This window comes from Peromyscus eremicus, chromosome 11 (genome assembly GCF_949786415.1).
Source record: "Peromyscus eremicus chromosome 11, PerEre_H2_v1, whole genome shotgun sequence".
In the NCBI taxonomy this organism is placed as follows: Eukaryota; Metazoa; Chordata; class Mammalia; order Rodentia; family Cricetidae; genus Peromyscus; species Peromyscus eremicus.
In genome coordinates, this window is record NC_081427.1 from 58108082 (window position 1) to 58130438 (window position 22357).

General features: G+C 45.1%; 1 protein-coding gene across 1 annotated transcript in view; it reads right to left on the reverse strand.

Moving 5' to 3' along the window:
- Ap3b1 (adaptor related protein complex 3 subunit beta 1) overlaps positions 1-21851 on the reverse strand; it is a 213997-nt gene extending 192146 nt beyond the window's left edge. Inside the window, exon 1 of the mRNA XM_059276349.1 lies at positions 21629-21851. Within this exon, the coding sequence (XP_059132332.1) occupies positions 21629-21756 (128 nt within the window). The 5' untranslated portion in view covers positions 21757-21851. The remainder of the gene's footprint in view (positions 1-21628) is intronic.
- Positions 21852-22357: the final 506 nt, after the last annotated feature.

The following is a 22357-nucleotide window of genomic DNA, read 5'->3' on the forward strand; positions in this document are numbered from 1 at the left end:
TTCATGTAACACTCACCTCAGCTACAGTACAGAGGCAGACGCCTGTTATCTGGAGCACCTGGAGGAGGGAGAGGGAGCACAGACGTTTCCCCATCCTAAGATGATGTAAAGGTTCTGTACCTGTGGTGGTGACTTCACGGGCACGCACATCCGCCAAACATGTCTACGGTAAGGTGAAGTGGGCAGCTGGTTATATGAAACCCTAATTCTGTAAGGCAGACAAGAAGGGGCTCCACAGCACCTCATCCACATGCATAAATAAGACATTCAGTTGGAAAGTCCATGGAAATTACACCCGAGAAGGACACAGGATCAGACAGGCCAGACTTGCAGACTTTGAAAGGAGGGCGTATATTCATGTCTATTCAAGAATTTAAATCACTGATTCCTATTTTAGTTCATCAAAAGAAACCTCTCAAGTTACCCCAAGATGCTTTGGGACACAGAGCCTAGAGCAATGGTTCGCGATATTCCCAATGCTGTGACCCTTTAATACAGTTTCTCATGTTGTGGTGACCCCTACCATAAAATTATTTCATTGCTACCTCATAACTATAATTTTGCTACTGTTATGAATCATAATGTAAATATCTGATATGTAGGGTCTCTGATATGTGGTCAGTAGACTCTAAAGGGGTCGTGACCCACAGGTTGAGAACCACTGCCCTAGAGGCTGACACGTGATGCTAATTACAAGCACTAGTTTATGAACTGCAATCTGTCAGTCTATAGCAAACTGTGAAACGTATCTTAAAAAATTCCACATGCACGGTCCTTCATGCAACACATTCAACCACCCAACAAGAACCCCCGGAAGAGGGGCCGGTGAGATGGCTCAGCTGACAAAGACACCAAGCCTGGCCACCTGCGTTCAATCGCCGGGAGCCACATGGCAGAAGCCAAGAACCAACGCCCACATGCTGCCCTCTGACTTCCACATGCACCCTCTGGCACACCCGCAGACACAAACACAAAATAAATCAAAACGCAGTTTTAAAAAGAAAGAAAACTCTGAGGACCTTCCTTCGCAGCTTCCTGCACACCGGTCAGGTGAGCCTAAGCACGTCAGACACTCGGCCTTCTTACCGGACACTTAGACCACTTCACAGATTCATATAAACATACTCGGTCATTACCTACCACGAACAAAGGAGGGGCTGGAGGTTTAAGAGACTGGCTGCTCTTGCAGAGGACCAGGGTGTGGTTCCTAGCACGCACATTTGTAACTCCAGTTCCAAGAGATCTGATGCCCAATTCCGGGCTCTAAGGGCATCAGATATGCACACTGTGCACTTCCATACACACAGGCAAAACACTCTTCTACACGGTGATGGCTCTTCTTGGTTGTCAACTTGACTACATCTGGAATTAACCAAAGCTAAAGCAGCTGTGGGAGACTTTTGCTTAATTAAATTATTTGAAATGGGGAAGACACACCTTTAATCGAGATCTTCTGATGTGTGAAACCCCACCTCCAACCTGGGCCACACCTTCTGCTGACAGTCTACATGAAGGGCATGGAAGAAAGTTTTCAATCTTTGCCTGCTTGCTCTTGCCTAGCTAGCATGTCCGTCCCTTCACTAGCACTGGAGTCTACTTCTTCAGGAGTCCAGTGAATACTGAAGACCAGCTGAGATGTCCCGCTTTGTGCACTGAACAATCACTAGATTCCTGGACCTTCTATTGAGAGAGAGCCATTGTTAGACTAGCTAGACCACAGCCTGTAAGTCAGTCTAGTAAATCCCCTTTTGAAATATAGTCAGATTCATTATATATGTTCTGTTCCTCTAGAGAACCCTGACCACCAATACATAAAATAAACTACTTTTAAAAATAGCAAAAAAAGAAGAAATGATTAGGGCTGGGAATGGAACTCCATGGTGGAGCATTGCCTTGCAAGCACAGACCTGGGCCCAACTCCCAACTATACACAGTCCCATTTCTAAAAACGAAACAGCAGGCTCTCCCCACTCCCAAGCTCACAATGCAGTCCAGCCTTTTGGAGACAGCCCTTACTGAGGTCATGACTAAGTTCTTTTAAGGGACGAGGATATGAACCCATACATCGAGGAATGACCAGGCGGGGACACAGCAAAAGGATGGCCATCTGCAAACCAGAAAAGAGAGAGCGCAAACACAAAGCTGCTGACGCCTGGGTCAGAGACCTTCAGAACCTTCTAGATTAACTCGCCCAGTACCAGGAGTTGTGTTATAGCTACCAGGCTAACTAATAAAGAATGTAAATGTTAAAATTGTCATTATAGCAAAAATAAATTAAAAAGGGAGAGCTAAGCACACTTTTATTTTCCCACAGAAAGAATACAGAAAATGAAATATATTATGAAAAATAAATTTTACTTTTACTTTTCAAATAACTCATTAAATGTAATAGTGACCATTTGTAGGAGACAAAAAAACTATAGTAATTAAAATAATCAATTAAAGTATAACCAGTACTTTCATGTTAATTAAATAGTAGAAACAGCTATGTATAAAAAATGGCAGGCTGGAACATGGCTCAGTGGCTAAAGGCACTGTACATGCAAGCTGGCCAGAGTTCAACCCCAGAGCCCAGGTAAAAGCTGGCAGCAATGGCATGCATCTATAACACTAGCACTCCATGGAGACGGGAGGCAGAGGGGGGACACTGTCTAGAGGCTTGTGGGCCAGGCATCCTGCAGTGCCCAGCACAGCCGTGCAAACTAGAGACCCTGCCTCAATAAGGTGAGGTAACAAACAACCTGCTGTGGATGATTGACTGGTTGATAAATAAAGTGCTGATTGGCCAGTAGCCAGGCAGGAAGTACAGGCAGGACAAGGAGAGAGGAGAATTCTGGGAAGTGAGAGGCTGAGGCAGAGAGACGCTGCCAGCCCCCACAATGAGAAGCAGATGTAAAGATACCAGTAAGCCACAGGCCACATGGCAACTTATAGATTAACAGAAATGGGTTAATTTAAGATATAAGAACAGTTAGCAAGGAGCCTGCCATGGCCATACAGTTTATAAGTAATATAAGCGGCTGAGTGATTATTTTATAAGTGGGCTGCGGGACTGCAGGGGCTTGGCGGGACCCAGAGAGAAACTCTCCAGCTACAACAACCGACTCCCAAAGGCTGTCCTCTGACCCCCATATGCACATGATGGGGCATGCTTGCCTCCCCCCCAAACAAACAAACAAACAAGTGTTGAGGAGCTGGAGAGATGGCTCTGCAGTTAGGAGCACTGGCTGCTCTTCCACAGGACAGAGATTCCATGGCCAACACGCCCAAGGTGGCTCACCACCATCTGTAAATTCAGTTCCAAGGGATCTAACCTCCCCGCTTCTGACCTCTGAGGACATCAGGCTCACACATAGTACACTACATACATGCAGGAGAAACATGCATGTAGCGAAAACATAAATGCACATAAAATAAATCTAAAAAATAAAAATTTAAAAGAAAAAAACTATCTCTAAAGATACACAACTACTACTAAATATGAAAATACTGTAAATCTCACTGTAGCAAACTTAGACTCCCCTCTTATGGACCCCAGGCTCTTGAAATCTGAAGACAACAGAGGGAGCTGGGGGAATAATGGTATCTCAAGGAGAGGTTTCCTTCTGCTTTGTCCTATCTGCCATCTTACATATGACACTTACCTAAGAGGAAGTCCTAAACCTAAAAGAAACCTTTAAGGTGTATTCAGGTTAAGAAAACGCACAAAAAATGGAATTAGATAGGAACTAAACAGCAAGTGTTCTCTGGAGAGAGAAATGAACAATGAGAAAGAATAAAACATCAATTTAAGACCCACCAACCTCTCACCCAGACATCACCTCGCTCGGTCCTAATGGAAGCCCAGCTAGTTCCTCTTACACACGGGCAGACGGGGCCTTCTCTTCAGTCACCCCGTGTCCTGACTCGTTCCCTCAAACGAGAAACTAGACAACACGATCCAGACACTCAAGCAAAGGTCTGGTTCTTGTTTAACAGAAAAGACAGTCTTCAAGGCAAACACGGATCCTGCTGTGCTGCCCCAGGAGGGAGCTAGTAACTGAGGTCCAGGGGAAGGACGCAGCCCCGACTTTCCCACAGCTGCCATCACGACCTCCCAGAAGCGTAACTGCAGACCATCCCCAGCTCCCTTTGCTTGTCACCGACAGAAGGACTGAAGAGCTGGCACACCGGGCTCACTCAGTGAGTGCACTTTCTCCTCCTGCCTCCAAGTCGCTGCCTTCATGATGTGTATTCAAAACTGACCAGCAGGGTGAACTAGATGACCCTTAGAAATTAAGAAACATGTATAGATTTCAAGATGTTTGAAATCATATTGAATTGGCAGCATCTGAAGCAGGGTCTGTTTCAATGCAGGCTTCTTTATCTACCAGGGTCTGCACTTACTGCTAAGCCGCAGCGTCAGAGGTACAACTTTATTTTTACACAAGCGACACCTTGTGGTGTTAAATGGTATAACTTTTCCTATCCCATCCTGTCCAAAGTAGGCCTCAAAGTTTGAAGGAACAGGAAATGCACCACTGAAAAGCAAAACCAACCCTCCTCCAGAATAATCCAGAGCACAGCCCCGAAGCACCATCTACCAGCTGTGCAGAACAACCTGGGAGGTGGAAGTGAGTCTGCAGAGTATTAATGGCCTTTCTTTTGCATAAATCTAAACTCACTGAACTCCCCGCCTTTCTCCCAGCCGCTGGGAAAGGCAATATAAACGAGGAGGAAACGGAGACTAACTGGTACAGGTGCCCATCAGGGCCACTCTAAATATTATCTAACAAGGTCTGCTCCGAGACACAGAAACTCAGAGCACACACACTTGGAAACTTGGAAGAGCAATTTGACAGTATAATTTTATGTTTATGGAATCTAATAAAAATGGGGGCGGTATTTTACATGCTTTTTTCCACTTTATTTTTCTAGTAATTGATTTTTATTGAATTTTATAGAAGTATTCATCCATGACAGTCTGAAATTTTTAAAAGAAAAGCTCTTCAGCAGTTTGGGAACAGAGACCACACAATATTCTTGTCAGTTTTACTGTGGTGTGACTTACAATAGCATTCTCCAATTCTAAGAGTATACTCTGTTCAGTTTGCACATACGTGCCAAGTCCTGTGATCACTATCAACCCCAGAACATTCTCCAAGCTTGCCTGAGACACTTCATAACAGGCTCGCTCACACTCCTGACCCGTCTCCAGCACCCTAACAGGTTACCACCACTTTGACTCTGTCTTTTCTAGAACTGCATATAAGCTGAGACCACGTGGCAACTGGAATTGCACTGTCCTTTTCAACACAGACTGAGCAAGGGGTTCTCAACCTGTGCATCACAGACCCTTTGGGGGTCAAACGACCCTTTCACAGGGGTCGCCTAAAACCATCTGCGTATCAGATGTCTACATTATAATTCATAACAGTAGCAAAATTACAGTTATGAAGTAGCAACCAAAATAACTTTCTGGTTGGGGGTCACCACATGAGGAACTGTATTAGAGGGTCATGGCATCAGGAAGGTTGAGAACCACTGGATAAGCAATCCTTCCATGACAAATCCATTTCCCATCAGCAACTTCTCTCAATAATACCCATCCAGGTTTCAGCTCTCAGGTATAATTAAATTTTTGTTTACTTAAGAGGACTAGTTTTGAGACAGTCTCCCCACATAGGCCAGGCTGGCCTGAAACTCCAGATCCTCATGCCCCTGCCTCTCTAGTGTATCACTGTGCCAGGTGCATTTGTTTTCTGACATATAAAAACTGTTATGGGGTACCACATAATATCTTGATACAGATACACAGTGCACTGTTCAAACCAGGGTGAGCACACCTGTTTTCTTTGCGGTACGTGCGCACGCATGGGAGGAGGTCAAAGAACACCTCTCAGGAGCTGTCTCGCCCCAGGTCACTGGGCTGGCACTGCAAGGGATTTTACCCCAAGCATCTTCTCTCTGTTGAAAACACTCCAAGTCTTTTCCCCAGGTCTTCTGAAATGAATACGCACTAGTTATGACCTAGTCACCTACGGGTACCTTCTCTTCCCTCAAAGCAGGTCAAGAGCTGTGCACCACTAAGAGCAACACCTGAGGCTTAAATCCAAAAATGAAGGTTCAGCAGAAGTGCTGGGGGCAGTGACAGAGGTGCAGTGACAGAGGTGCGCCCCAACAGGAGACATCTAAATCTTGGGGGTGTGGGGGGACAGACAACACACTGAGAAACTCCGGACAGGAAGACACAACTCCTGGAGGTAAAGGGCGAGTGTGAATGGTCTGCAGGGAAGGGCTGGGAGCTGCAGCTGGATGCATGCTGCACAGCCAAGGGCACCAACCTTCCGACACATTTGCGGAACAGCACCGGGCGGTGACGCTTTCATCACCCACACTTCCTCTGGATCCTCAGAGCTCTGCACAGCTTTATTTAGGCATGTGTTGTTCACTCGCAACAGACAAAAGTACAAAAAAAAACAAAACTCCAGCCACAACTGCTAGAACGTTTACCCATCCAGTCACCCCTCATCAACTCTCTAAAAGGAGAAACCACAATGACCCAAGTGGAGACGGAAAGCTGGAAGAGCCACACAGACAGATGCTACCCTAGAGGTACGGGAGGAAAACAGCACTGACGGATGTGCAAAGCCTGACACGATGGGAGTCGTTCAAAGTGACCGCTGACATGAAGACAGTGGGGGACAGGAAGGTCTGAAGAAAAAATCACAGCCGCCTTAGGTTGTTCTTCTTTTCAGACTCACCAAAGCTTTTATTCTAAATAGCCAGAATCTGATCAAAACTTGAGATGGGGATGGGGGACAAATGGCAGAAACTAAATGGTGAGGGAAGATGGAAGGGAAGAAAAGAAATATAGAAACAAATCCACGGCTGATTCCAATACTAGAGTCACCAGGTAGAAATTGTAAAATAATTAAATATGGTCACAAATCACAACTAAAAGACGGACAAAACAGATAATACAATAAAGACAGACAGCCAGAATAAACAAAAACAAAAAAAACAAAAAAAAAAAAAAAGGATATTCAGAACTGAAAGATACAGGACCTGAGGTAAAAAGCCCTCTGGGAAGTTTTAACACCAGACTAAGAACTGAAGGCAGGGTCCAGGGAAAACATGTTAAATCAAAGCCCAGAGACAAGGGCAGGAAACAGCTGTTCTAGGCCGTCAAAACACCTGACAGAGGCCGGGCGGTGGTGTCGTGCGCCTTTAATCCCAGCACTCGGGAGGCAGAGCCAGGAGGATCTCTGTGAGTTTGAGGCCAGCCTGGTCTACAGTACAGAGTGAGTTCCAGGACAGGTGCAAAGCTACACAGAGAAACCCTGTCTTGAAAAACCCAAAAACACCTGACAGCTCGAATGAGTGCCAACAGCAAGGATGAGAAATCAAAATACAAAAATACCTGAAGAAGTTGTTCCAAACTGAGAAAGACTTGAAGTCACACATTTAAAAAAAAAAAAAATCTTAGGAAAGGGGTAAAGACAAAAATGGCACTAAGTGTAACAGTCAAATGACTGACAACAGTGAGAACCCACCCCTAAAAGCATCCCCAAATTAAACACATTAACGAGACAGAGGTCTGTAACGCTCTAGAAAGGGACAGATAATAAATATTCCAGGCTTTAACAGTCACATCGTCTCTAATGTAATACTCCTCTCTACTGCAGCATGAAACAGCTACAGATAACACATAAATAATCAGGCATGCTTATGTCCAAATAAGACTACACAGATGGGCAGGCCTTCCTCACCACTGACAGCCACTTCAGAAGACATTATATCAAGACTAGAAGATAATGGAAAGAATTAAAGAGCTAGAATATATCTAAAAAAAATGGGAACATATAATTCTAGACCTACTGAAATATTATATATTTAATAATTTTACCGTCAGTCACCGGGGAACTTGATATAACCCATCTGGAAGCTAACTCGGCAAAGCTACCATTTAATTTAATGTTCAATAAACTCTGACTTACAATTCTACCTTTAAAACTTTTCCTATAATGAGGCAAACTGGCGCACGCCTTTAATCCCAGCGTTTGGGAGGCTGAGGCAGGTGAATCTCTGTGAGTTCCAGGTCAGCCTGGTCTACAAAGCAAGATCTAGGACAGCCAGGGTTGTTACACAGAGAAACCCTGTCTAAGAAAAAAAAATTGCTATAAGCAGATGAACTCACACAAGTGTGTGTGTGCAAAACTGTATACTGCAGAACTGCTTATGCTTGACAAAAGTGAAATCAATCAATTGTCCTTCAAGAACAGAGTATATTAACCTGAAGGAACACAGTATTGTGGCTAAAGACACTGAACTAGTTCCTTATGGTAATACGGAAAGATCTCCAGAATATATTAATTAAAAAGGAAGACACAGAAAGAATGCTGTATCTGTCTGCATAAAACCCTTTGACTTTTTTCTTCTGAAAAAATAGGTAAGAACTTTTCCATTGTGGTTAACTGTGATAAGTATTCGTATGAAGTTACATATCATGTGTTTATAACATACACTTAACTCAGCCCCAACGTTTTCCGTAACTTAACCACTTTATTTTGCTGTCATATTCAGAGACAAAGTCTGGATAAAGTGTATGTGGCTGGCATTATTCCCACATAACTGATAGAGAAACCAGCACAGAAATCAAACCATGGGAGAAGCTGACCTCACTCAACCTTCATTATTACACCATCATAGGACTGGGATTAGTGAAACATGGAATTAAACAAAACTTATTTCCATATCCAGTACTGTGAAGAAGCATGTAGAAAGTACAAACTCCGTAATTAACAGTGTTACATGACTTCCTTGCTACTCACATTCTACCATGAGAAAAAACACTGCATTTTTTTTTCTTTTACACTCTAAATTTTACATAAAGAAAACTGATTGCTGGAACCATAGTAAACACTGATTGTAATTATTCTCAATGGCAGTCTAAAATGTCTGTGATATACTCCTATGTAAGTCAAAATACATTTTATTTTCACTGATAGTGCTTGGGCTGTATTTGGTTAACATTAGCTCATGTAGAATCATCAGCTCAAAATTAATTAGTATTACAGAATAGTGTATTCCATCCAAACAATTCATCTTTGTTGGCTCACACGCCTCACTGCTACTGGCATGCCACCATGATAATGGGCATGGTGCCACAGTAACAGATGGGCATAAACACAGACATGCCAAGCAGTCAGTTGGTGCATCAAGTCTGAGTATTAGTATTCACTCTTCCTCCAAGAAATTCATCAACTACATGAGGGTAAATATAAGTTTTCTACAACTGTGTTAGCAAGATATGCCAACTCAAAGCTAGATTAATTTTAAAACTCTTTTTTTTAAAGCAAACATGTTTCCAAGGCCATTGAAGGTAAGTTTCCCATCTGATGTGTTGGATCAGCCTTCTGTGTAGGGAACTGGAGAGATAGATAAGCAATCTCTACTGAGATAAGCTCCTCCCTGAAGCACTTGAAAAGGTATGTTTCCAAAACGCAACTTTGAAAAGGTCACATGGTGACATTGTCAAGCTGGACAAGCTCTGGAGTGGCACTATGTGTGTTCTTACAGTACTGAATTCTACCCGTGGGGAGCTGGCTCCAAACCTGGAGCAGGAACCGACAACACGAAACTGGGAGGAGTGCGTGCGGTATTAACTACTGGTAACTACTTACAGCTATCAGCAAATACTAACAGTTTATGGTAAAGAAGTTAACAGTCTATACTTAACAGTTTGTTAGATCTTTTAATCCTCAAAATGACTCAGAGTGGAGGTTCTACTGATACCCTCATCCCTATTTCATACCCAAGGAATCCAGGGGCCAAGAAAGGTAAGTAGCCTGCCAGGTACATTAACCCCTCTGTGACAGGCTTGCACTCCAGGCAGACTAACTGCAGAGTAGGCTTGCCTGAGCAACATGCCTTCCTGACTCAAACTCACCAATAGCCATGGATCTGTTGTGATCTTTCTCTTACAGAAGGGGGTTTGGCATTTGTACTAAATCTTAAACACAATGCATGAAATGTGTGTACAGTCAACCTCCACAGCTTCTCCAAACTGAATTCTCTGTTCTTGGCTTTCCAAGTGAGCACCAATTCTCCTCTCTCTTGGCTTTACTAAGAGTCCACATTGGCCTTTTCATATACCACACACTGCCACTCAATGGTGTCCAGCATCACTATCAAATTTGTAACCAGCAAATGTCTATCACCAACCTGGATATGAGGCTACATCCACCAAGCTGACTGCTTAAAGAATGTTCATCTATCAACTCAAACTCAGCAGATCCAAAACAGAACCCAGCACCTTCCTTCCTCACTCCAAACTTGCTCATCATTACAGAATACCATTCTCATGCTGGTCCAATTTAATACCCCAAATGTTTCTAAAATAAATCTCTTTAAATTCACCACTCTTCTACTTAGAATTCTTTGTCAGCTCCTTACTGTGCAAACTTCCATGACAAAGTCCCTAAGTGCCACATAACTCATGATACAGGCTCTGGCTACCTCAGCCTTCTCACCAATCTTCTTCATTGTCTCCCAGCTCTGCATTCTGCTCAAACTCAACTTTTTCATGTTCCCAGTGAGCTCTAAATCACTGTGCATAAGCCAGTATACTCCTTGGATGTTCAGTCACACTATACCACTACCTGATGTGGTAACTGGAGTCCTACAGCCTCATTCCAGTGGGAATGAGAAACTGAGTCTGTCATTGCAATTACAGTTAAATAATTCCACTGGACTAGCAACACAGCTTTGAACCTGTGTCTTTTTGATCCCTCTGCCAGCTACAGACAGGTATATGGGGAAAGTCTTCATAAGAGTTCCCATTATTAATACTCATTCTTTCTTAGGTAATTCTGTTATAATTAATGAGGTCTCAATCTGTGTGTGATATACATATATTCTTATTTGCATGCCACAGTTGTTTACTGTCGTGTGTGTGTGTGTGTGTGTGTGTGTGTGTGTGTGTGTGAGAGAGAGAGAGAGAGAGAGAGAGAGAGAGAGAGAGAGAGAGAGAGAGAAAGAGAGAATGTGTGTGTCCTCTAACAACACCTAAAAAGCATATTCCTCAGAACAAAGCCCATCCTGGAAGGGGAATCCACGTCTCTAGGAGTTAACCAATTCTCTCTGGGCATCAGGGTGGAGCTTATCTTAGAGCTGCTGTGCGTCTACTAAGTGTTCTGTGAGGAAAGAGTGTAGTGGGTAGCCATTCCAGCTTTGATCTGGACGTTCCAACCCCCATTGAGACTTCGGCAACTGTCACGCCTACAAGGCGGGGCCAAGGGAGGCGCCTTGGACAGTGGAGGTGGACCAAGCAGAGCTCCAGAAACACCGCTGGACTGCGATACACCTTCCCCAGACCCCGCGACCTACCTATCCCTTAACTTGTAAGTTACGCCATTAAATAAATCTCCTTTTAACTACGTGGAGTGGCCATAATAATTTCACCAATAAAAGAGGGTATTACTCCATGGCTCTCCTCCTAGAGGAGAATACCCAGCACTTAGTGTGCCAGCTTCTCCTTTTTCTACCCATTCTCACCCAATCCTTTTCGCTAGCCTCGTTTCTCCCTTACGCTCCAGACTCACTGTCTATTTACAAACTCTACTTCCATGCCCAACACTATCTCCAACTTAACACACCCAAGTCCCTGGCCCCTTAGTGCTGGGGTTTTGTGTGTCTGCCTGTTGTCTTTCTATAGTCCTCTTCATAGTATTCAGTAGCAATTCTAAACTTCCACTGACAGACAGAGGAGCTCAGTCCATCCCTGCTGGGTCTCACACATCCATCTACTGCAGCTAACGCATCAGCAACTCCATCAACATGTGGCCCATGGATCATCTTGCTGGATATTGCATATCTCTTGGCTGATCTCCCTTCTCAGACCTGTAAATGACTGCTAGTTTAGGAGCCTTTAAGGTCTTTCAAAAGGTAAACGGGGGCATCCCATCCTTTCTGCAAACCCCTCAATGGTATTCCTTCTCTCTCAGGGTAAAAATCTAAGTCTTGAAAGCTGGCCCCATCCTGCACCCCAACTTTTACCTCTTCTTATCTCATCTTCTACTAATTTATTTACTGTTCCTCCTGTGCTTACTCCAGCCACACTGGCCCCTCTCTGATCTTCACATGGGTCAGATTCTCCTGCCTTGATACCTAAGCAATTGTTATGACTTGTGGCTCAACAGACACCCACGTGTAGCTTCCTCACCTCCTTCATGTATGTGCTCCTGGACTTTCTCCTGGCTCTGCACTGGATACTCCAGCCCAACCTCACTCTAAACTACCTTCCCCTCTTCCCCCTCCTTCCCCTCCCCGCTCCTCCTCCTGCCTTCTTGACCATCAGACTCTAAACTATCCTCCTCCTCCTCCTCCTCCTCCCCCCTCCTCTTCCCCCCCTCCCCCAGCATTAAGAACAGTGCCTAGAGCCAGGAGATAGCTCAGAGGGTGAAGACATACACCACCAAGGGTGTCTATCTTAGTTCGATCCCTGAGATCCATTTGGTGAAAGGTGAGAACCAATTCCCAAAAGCTGTACACTGATTCCAACATGGAATAGAACACACTCACAGGCACACAAGAACACACATACTATATACATGCATACACACACATGCATACACTAAAAGGAAGGAGGGAGGAAGAGAGGGAAGGAAGATTTTTAAAGAGCAATGCCTAGCATGCAGACAGCATTCCTATGTGTTGAATCAATAAACTACTTCTAAAATGTGTTAGTTCGTGAAATACATCAGTCCCACAATTGACACTTAACAGTTAGCCATGTTCTAAATACACACTCTGCTTTCTTGGCAGAACAGACTCCAAACCCTTAGCTATGGAGCCCGCTACAATCTGGCCCCGCCTTGCACGCCCCTCCTCACCACTCTGTCCCTCATGTTTACTGGTTTCTTCCCCTTCCTTCACGGTCATATTCTTAACCCACCCCAAGAATAAAGATGGCTTTGGAACCAGACTCATCTACAGCCTCCCCCTTGTTCAGCCTCCATGCCAAACTCCCCCTGAAGGATTAGACACTGGCCATCAGTGAGCACACGTTGGCTACAAACTGTCTCCTTGTGTGGATCTGGGAGCTTGCTGTGCCTGATATGCTAAATGTCTTCCCTAAATACAACCAGCACTGTTCATAATATGAAATACAGGAAATCATTTCCTCTCTGATTATTCTACTTTGGGCTCTTCACTTTAAATTTTCCATTTGGACTGGGGGCAATTTGTTTTTGTCAGTGGCTCATTTATATACACCAGCGCGACGCTGTCATATTATTTTACTACGACACATTTGTCATTCTGTGAGTGTAACTTTAATGTGGTTTTTTTAAAAAGAACATTTCAGGGAGCCATCTGTCTGCTTTTTGTTGTTGCTGATGTTTAAGATCATTCCTTGGGAAGAACGACGCTCAGAGCGGAGTGTTCCCCGAGACAACAGATCTCACAGCTCACAATCTGACGAGCCCCAACTGCAAGCACTGGGACTTTCAGAAACGCTGGTGATCTAAAAGGACCTATACCAAGGCTGAGCCGCTTGCCGGCTGAGCCGCTGTTAAGTCGGAGCTGGTTCTCCACCAAGGACAAGCCACGTGAGGGAGAACAAAAAGGACACTCCAGAAAGGAGGACCCTGCTTACAGGCATGCTCCATCACATTTTTATTCATCACATGTAGTTTAGGATATACTCCAAGAATTAAATTATATTAATAATGCCATTCAATAGGTACATCACACAGGAAAGGTGAGAATTCCAATACAATTTACGGTAAGCATGTGCCTGTATTACTGTCAGGAGACAAATGACTACAGTCTACAGTAGAAACACCATGGGCTGGGAGTCCAGCTCAAGGCAGACCACAAGCGTAACACATACAAGACCCTGGTCCAATCACAGCACCAAGACAAACCCAGAGGAACGCACTCAGAATGAGCCCAAGTTTGTAATAAACTATGCCTTTGAAGAGGATGAGACTTTAAAATTTTGATTGACATGACAACTCCAAGTTAAGTAAACCGAACACAGCCAAGACAAAGCAATGCCATGAAGAGAGTGGCTGTTCTGAAACAATACACAGTTAACTTCAGGGGATACTGTCCAAGACCGGACCTTCTGCATAGGGGCCATAGAACGAATCACATTACCCCCTCCTTAAAGGGCGCAGGGGATCAACCATGCCCAATACCCCCAGCCACCGTCTGCCGCCCCTCCCGTGTGTGTGTGTGTGTGTGTGTGTGTGTGTGTGTGTGTGTGTGTCTGCACATGGGTGCAGGCTGGAGTTGCAGGCAGTTGTGAGCCACCATGTAGGTACTGGAAACCGAATTGCAGTCCTCTGCAAGAGCAGCAAGTGCCCGTAACTCTCTCCGAGCCTTCACTCCTGAACAGCACAAGCTAATTAGACAGTGTTCGTTTGACCTGAAACCCTGAACAGAGTAAAAGGACCTGAAAACACCTTATAAACCAAAAAAATATTTTCCTGATCCACTCCACATAAATTATGTCATTTAATATTACAATGTGTAAGGTCTCTAGGTCACTGTTTCTCAACTTGTGGGTCATGACCCCTCTGGAGGTTAAATGACCATTTCACAAGGGTCACATAAGATATCCTGCATATTAAATATTTGCATTATGATTCATAACAGTAGCAAAAGTACAGTTATGAAGTAGCAAAAAAAAGTAACTTTATGGTTGGGGGGGGTCACCACATCATGAGGAACTGTATTAAAGGGTGGCAGCATTAGGAAGGATGAGAACCACTGCTCTAGGTAAAAAATATCCATTGAGTTTCCAGAATCCTAAGCACACAGAATTACTAAATAATATAAACATATCCATCAGAAGTACCAGAGTAAATAAGAAAGACCAAGTTCTTACTATTAGAACATAAAAAAAGAATTCAATAAAAAAAATAAAACGTGCTACAGATCCTAATCAAACTAATTATCAATGGGAATTGAAACAATCACATAAGGACATACTCATACTGTGACGCCAGGACACCTTTTAAGCTGTGTCAAAATAATGTTTTACTATTAGTGAAATACTGACCCCTGGAACTGGATTACTTTGAAAAACCTACTTAAGGACCTCCTCTACAGACTGTCTCATTCGGTGCATGTCTACTGCCTTCTGGAAAGACAGGGAAAGTGGCAGATACACAGCCAGACCTGTGACAACTCCATACAAACGGTGTGTGACCTCCACGCAGCAGCCGTGAGAAGCACTGGATTCAAGAGTAGAGGCAATGATGGAATGTTCGAGGTTGATACTATGAAGCTGATAACGCAATGAAAATGCACTGGTGTAATATACCCACTCAGGAAAACATGCGGCCAGCGCTTTAGTAGACTCTAAACCTGCTCTGCGGACCTGAAGTAACAAACCCACTCCACATGGTCAGCAGAGGGTTTGAACTGTCACCTTTCAGTGTAGTTCAGTGGGGGATGGGCTGCCAATCTTTAATTACTAGAAGCAAGGGCCTCTGCAGCCTCCATTCTATTCACTCTCTCTCTCTGCACTCTTTCCTGTTCTATTCAGCCATACACGGGTTTTAGCTGCACGATCGGCCCATCGTCTACAAACTCTCCCAAGGTGGTTGAACTATCTATCCCCAAGCTTTCCCAGCTGCAGCCTAGAACCTTGTCCAAATCACTCTCAATTAGCACGGGTCCTTTGCTACCACTCTCCTGCTCTACATTCTTGGCCTAAATAACACTCCCTCAGACCTTAAGCTCCAGCATTACCACTTCAGTGAAGCTCTTACCAATTCTCCTTACGTTAGTCTAGATTCTAGTTTATTAATAACCTCGGCATGGTGGCCCACGCTGGTAACCCCAGCACTAAGGGAGGCTGAACAAAGAGGGCTGCTGTGAGTTTGAGGCTAATCTGGTCTACACCCAGTGAGTTTCAGGTCAACCTCAAGATCCTATCTCAAAAAGAAATAAAAAGATAGATAAAAAGGAAGAGAAAGAAGAGATGGGAAAGAGAAAGGAAAGAGAGAAGAGAGAAAAGGAGAAAGAGAAGGCCAAAGCTTTCTTTCAAATACATTGTCTTACAAAACACTCCCAGAAGCACTTGGGAGGCAGAGGCCAGCCTGGTCTACAGAGTTCCAGGACAGCCAGGGTTACACAGAGAAACCTTGTCTTGAAAGAGAGAAAAAAAAAAAAAAAAAAAAATCCCAGACCAGGCAATTAATCACACCCTTTCTAGAAACGAGGAAACTGAAATTTGAGGAAATCAACCAAGTTGAACATGAAAGCACTATTATTGGAAAGCACTTATTTAAACCTAGTCTCCTGTCTCCTGTGACACTCTAATACACCACAATGCTCCCAAAGGCAAGGAGACTCCGGGAGCCTTGTGCTCTGGTATCCTACATTTGCAATCACTCTGCTTCTATCGCACTGAGTGGGGGAGAGAGATGGATGACAGCCCAACTAGTTAGCTAAAAGGGGTCAGTTCTAGTGGCCTGTGGTGGTTTGAAGGAGCATGATCCCTACAGGCCCATATGTTTAAACGCTTGGTCCCCGTTAGTGGAACTGTTTGCGAAAGGATTAGCAGACAGGGCCTTGTTGGAGGAGATACGCTTCTGGGAGTGGGCTGAGGTTTCAAAAGCCCACACAGGCCCAGTCTTGCTCCCTCTGCCTGCTGCCTGCGGACCAGGATGTAAAGCTCTCAGCTACACTGCCCCACCATGCCTATCTACACCACGATCACGGACTCACCCTCTGAAACTGTAAGCAAGCCCCCAATTAAATGCTTTCTTTTAGAAGAGTTGCCGAGGTCATGGTGTCTCCTTACAGCAGTAAAATAGTGAGCCAATTACAGTTCTCAGTGAGCTAGTTTAGAGTTGTAAGAAAGTTAGCAGTGAGCAGCTAAAGGCTCTAAACAAAGAAATAAGGTGATAGAATTGCTAATTTACCCTGGTACGATCAGTACATACGGAAACACATGTTGAATACCACAACCAACATCATAAATATATACAACTACTGCACGGTAATAAAAATGTTTAAATGATGCCTTAAATTTTTTAATGAGATACATAAGATACTTAGAAATTCAGAAGAAAATCAGGACATTGACTAGTTTTACCTGAGTCATCTAGAAATTACTTTGCAATTAAATGCTTAAGCCAGAAAGAAATGTGAAATTCTTTCTTTACACACACACACACCCAAATGGACTAAGATAAAGGAAGGTTCTCTCTCTCTTTTTTTTTTAAGATAAAGAAAAATAACTTAGAAGAAAACTAAAAGTAGTGAAAGTATAGACTATTCCCAAAGAAAAGGGAGCAATGAGTTAGTTCTTTACATTTCAAAGTGAAGAAGGAAAACCCTCGATCCCAGTAAACTAACACGCCGGGGAGACTAACAACTGTGCTGGGCAGCTGCTTTCATAAAGCTATATAACCCTCCCAAAGCTGACTGTGTTTGAAGGATTACACAGAAAATTCTGAAATCAAGATTGACTGGGAAGAGATGAGACCGTCAGTGAAGTACTAAAGAACGTACAGGACGAGAGAGCACACGGAGGAGGACACGGAGCCAGGCACAGCACACAGCAGGAAAGGCGGGTTCAGAAGACTGATGTCTCCGACTAGAGATGGCTCAGCGATGAGGAGCACCTGAGTGCTCCCAGCATCCGCACCAGATGGCTCACAGCCATGTTTAACTCCAATCCCAGGGGACCGACGCCCTCTTCTGGCCTCCTTGATCGCCCGCACTTACATGCACATACTCACACAGACAGACACACACACACACACACACACACACACACACACACACACACACGCACGCGCTCAGACACATAAATAAACATAAAATAAATCTTTCAAACAGAAGTATCATAATTGACTGCTGAAGACTTTAATGAGAAAGCTCTCTACATGGTCTCAAGGTATCTTCCCGAGAACAGATAGCGGGGAGGGCGTGGATAAAAATAGTAATGATATAGTCAAGATACCAGAAAAGCCCTTAGCTGGGAAAATTAGGAAGATGGTGGATGTCCTGTGTCTCTAGCCATAACAGCTGGAAGACATGTTACCTATGGCAATGCTCTAGTCAGGGCCATGTAACCCAAACCAAAAGATGAAGAAACACCAACAAATCCCTGTTGATTACTATGCTATAAAATAATTGACTGGTACTTTTTAAATATGTCAAGGGTGTTGGAACCCACCGAGGTTCCCTAGTGGCTTTACCCAGCAGGACTGCATGAGAAGATGATTGGGCCATGGGCCTGCGTACCAGGTGTTTGGAAGGGCCTACACTTGGTTGTATCTAGCAGGGGGAGGTCTTTTGCCCCTCCCCTTGGCATTGTTATAAAAAGCCCTTTTGAATAAAGTTCAGGGCTGGTGGGTTTTCACCCAGGCCCTCCCGAGGCTATCCTGTGTTTCTGTCCTTCCTCTCACCATCTAAGTATCTTTTTCTAACTAAATAATCCTCACTTCTCCCTACTCAAGAGTACCCTGGTCGTAAAAGTGAGAGCTGGTCCCCCCAACACAAGGGGTCATGTGAGGTGAAGAAAGGCTAAGAAATCATTAAGGGAGGTTAAAGGGATATGATCACTGTATGAAATGTTGTAGGATACTAGACTAGATTCCATACTAATGAAAAGCATCCTAAAAGAAAGGAAGAGGCAACACTGGAACAAAGGGGAAAACTGGACTGGTTACTATTCTGTATCAATATTAAACTTCTTGATCCTATCTGTAACAACGACTGCCTAAGAGATCGTTTTTTATTACCAAAAACAGAAACTAAGCTTTCAAGGGTAAAGGGCATGATTTAAACAACTTAATCTCCATGGTTCCGAAGATAACAATTCATGTGACATGTGTGCATGTGTGTATTCGCGTAAATGGGAAGGGAAGGGAGGGGAGGGGACAGGGGCCGGTGAGCAGCACATCGACTCTTGTTTTGATTGGTGATTCTGGACTAGAGACAGCTCCGTGGTTAAGAGCACAGGCTGATCTTGCAGAAGACCCCAGTTTTATTTCCAGCACCGTATTAGGCAGCTCACAACAGCCTGCTCCAGAGATCCAATGCCTTCTTCTGGCCTCCACGGGCACGGCACAAACCCACACACCAAGACATGTAACTAAAAAGTGAAAAACGAAGAACGATAATTGGTGATTCTACATAAAGAGTGATCCTCCTTGCAAATGCTGAAGAAAAAACCTAGAATGACTTGAAAGTAAAAACAAAAAGAAAAGCTACTTCAAAGCAACCCATTAAGAAGCAGAGCCAAAGAGCGGGGTATGGTGGGTCGTGCCTGCAAACACAAGCACTCAAGAGTCTAAGGCAGAAGGATTACAAGTTTGAGGCCAGCCTGGGCTACACAGAGAGAGCCTGTCTCAAGACTTTTTTTTTTTTTTTATGAGAACTTAAGAGCGATTAAGTGGCCACTTGCAGAACAGGAGTGTTCGTTTCTGCTGACTAACTCCACGAGACTGCAGTTCAGGAGCCAAAATGTGTCAACTCCTGAAAGCTTCAAGGTCATTGAGTGTCTACAGCTGCTGGTCAAAGTTTTAAACTTTTGGTGAGCTATATGCATTCCCTAGTAAAAACAGCATCGATTTCAAGTCCAAACACATTAGAGAAAAAACTGAGATTAGAAGGTCTGGGTTCAAATTCTGACAGCTCTGTGACCTTGGGCAGATTAACCACCGCACTACAAGTTCCTCACCATTAAAGAGGAATCAGAAGTATCTGGTGACAGTCCACTAAGGACTGTGGGCTTGGGATGCAGCTTGGTGGCAGAGCACTTGCCTAGGCAAGGCCCCAGCACACAGACACACACTGAATGTGATATAATTATGAGTACCCAAATGCACAAGCACTCAGAGTCAAGGCATTTTAATTCAACTCTAACTTCAAATAACTATAAAGCCATATGTTCTTCCCAAACCAAGCTCAAACTTTACTTAATCTAGAAGAAAAGAAAAAAAGCAGCCTGGCAGTGGTGGCGCACGCCTTTAATCCCAGCACTCGGGAGGCAGAGGCAGGAGGATCTCTGTGAGTTCAAGGTTAGCCTGGTCTACAAAGTGAGTTCCAGGACAGACTCCAAAGCTACACAGAGGGACCCTGTCTCCAAAAAAAACAAAGCAAAAAGCACCTGAGATGTTCACAAATCAGAAAAGGAGATTAATTGTACACAAGTCACATGCAAATTCAACAACTGAAACAATTTGCTAAGTAAAATATGGTGTCTGAATAAACTCCTCATTGGATCATTCAGTCACCTAAATGCACACAATGACAGATAAGATCTCTTATTTCTTAAACTTTCCTATCCTGGAAATAATGAACACAAAGATAATTAATACGCTATATACAAGATTTCAGTCAAGAGAGTCAAAATTTAACCTCAGTTTCAGCTATTAGCACTTTATAGTCTACCTATTCCTATTAAAATTGAATTATTAAACTGGTATTGACAGTTCACATTGTAATTTCAGTGGGGGGGGGGGGAGTACAGCCAGTTCCAGTTTAGCCCAGCCTAAGCTACAGAACAAGACTGCCTCTAACCACCTCCCCAAATTCTTAGTTTAATTATACCCTCCTAACATCTGCAGAACTATCAGCCTGGTTACTCTGCCTCAAGTTGGCACAATCTAGTGACCGACCGTCTGTTATGTTTTACCACACTATGTAGCAATAAAAGATCAAAAATAAAACAAATGTGGACTGGGGCAGCGCTGCATGCGCCTGGGAAGGCAGAGGCAGGTGGATTTCTCAGATTTCCAGGCCAGCCTGCTCTACACAGTGAGACCACTGGGGGGCGGAGAAGGGGGGGGACACCGAAACTAACAATTAAAAGTTGTCCTAATTCTGTACATTTATACACAGCCCGATCCCCCCCCCAAAAAAAAAATGCAAATCTAAACTAAGAAGGACACGGCTAAGGATGTTTTCAATTCTGGGTGGTATCTGACATGAACCCTTAGTAACTTTTTACAAAAAGTGTACACTGCTTAGTGTTTATTTTTAAAATTCACTCTATTTGTCAATAAATAAATCAGGACTGGTTCACAACACTGTATTTAAATATTATCTCAACGTTCGGGGGGGGGGGGGGGTGGAGGGGGGAGTACCCTGGGGCAAAGATCAAGTAAAACCGCCAGAGGTGATCGAAACCAGTGTGTCATTCATACAGAACCCCAAACCACCGCTCAGCCCCTACATGGGCAGAGTCCAGTAAGCAACACTCCTACTCTCAACCTCCCTCCCCAAATGGTCCCTTCACCTGAAATCAGTGACTTTCTCCAGGTCTGACCCTGCGGACCTTAAACTCCCTAGAAGTTCAAAACTCCTGTGCCCAGCCCAGATCAACTCAAGTCAACGGTTTGGGAAGTGGGACCTCAGCTCACCAACTGGTTCTCTTCCCCCCATCCGCCCCCGCCCCATGCACACACACACACACACACACACACACACACACACACACACACACGTTTGAAAACCACCGCCGCCGCCTCTCACGCCCCCAGACGTTCCCCCTAAAAAAGCCCTGCCCCCCCGCGGGGCCACCCCAGCCACCCACCCGAGCAGCCGGGCGGCCGCCTGGCGTCCCCCTCGGCGGCGGCGGCGCTCCCGCACCCCGAGCCCGGGTCCTCACTTCTTCCAATCGCTGCTGAAGAGGCCGAAGGCGCCCGAGGGGGCGATGGTCGAGGTGGCCTCCTGCCCCAGCTCGGCCGCCTCCCCTCCTCCCGACTGCTCGTTGTAGGCGAAACTGTTGCTGGACATCGCGGCGGTACCGGCGAACGGGCGGCGGCGGCGGCGGCGGCGGCCGGGGGTTCTCTCCGAAGGGCTCGCGTCCCGAGGACGCCGAACAAAACTAGTTGCGGAACGGAGGGGCGCGCGCCGGCGCTTCCGGGCTCGTCACCGCTCCGGCCGGCCGACCCGGCGGCCCACCCCCCTGCGCGTGCGCACTGTCTCCGTCCGGGCCCGGCGCCCAGCCGCTCCCGGGTTACGCTGGATGCTCGCGCTCCGGGTATTAGAGGCGGCCGGGAAGCTGCACACGGGAGCCTTCCAGGAAGCCGGGTTTGCACCGCGTCTGCCTGAGGGTGGTGGGCTTGGAATCAACTACTGGATATGAAGCCCTTGGGTGCGTTTTGCTGGAGGAGCTCTCTGATCCTCCAGGGTTCTTTGCTTCACTTCGGCTGCCCACCGATCGCTCCCCGATTCTTCCAGAAAAAAAAAAAAAAATGCCATGCACACTCCGGATCAACTCCACTTCAGCAGTCACGAGCTCTCTGCCCTCGGGGCTGGTTTCCTTTCCTCTCCCAGCCAGCGTGGCCGGACTGACGTTCTAGACTTGAAAGCTCCTCCTCCCGAGCGTGGCTTG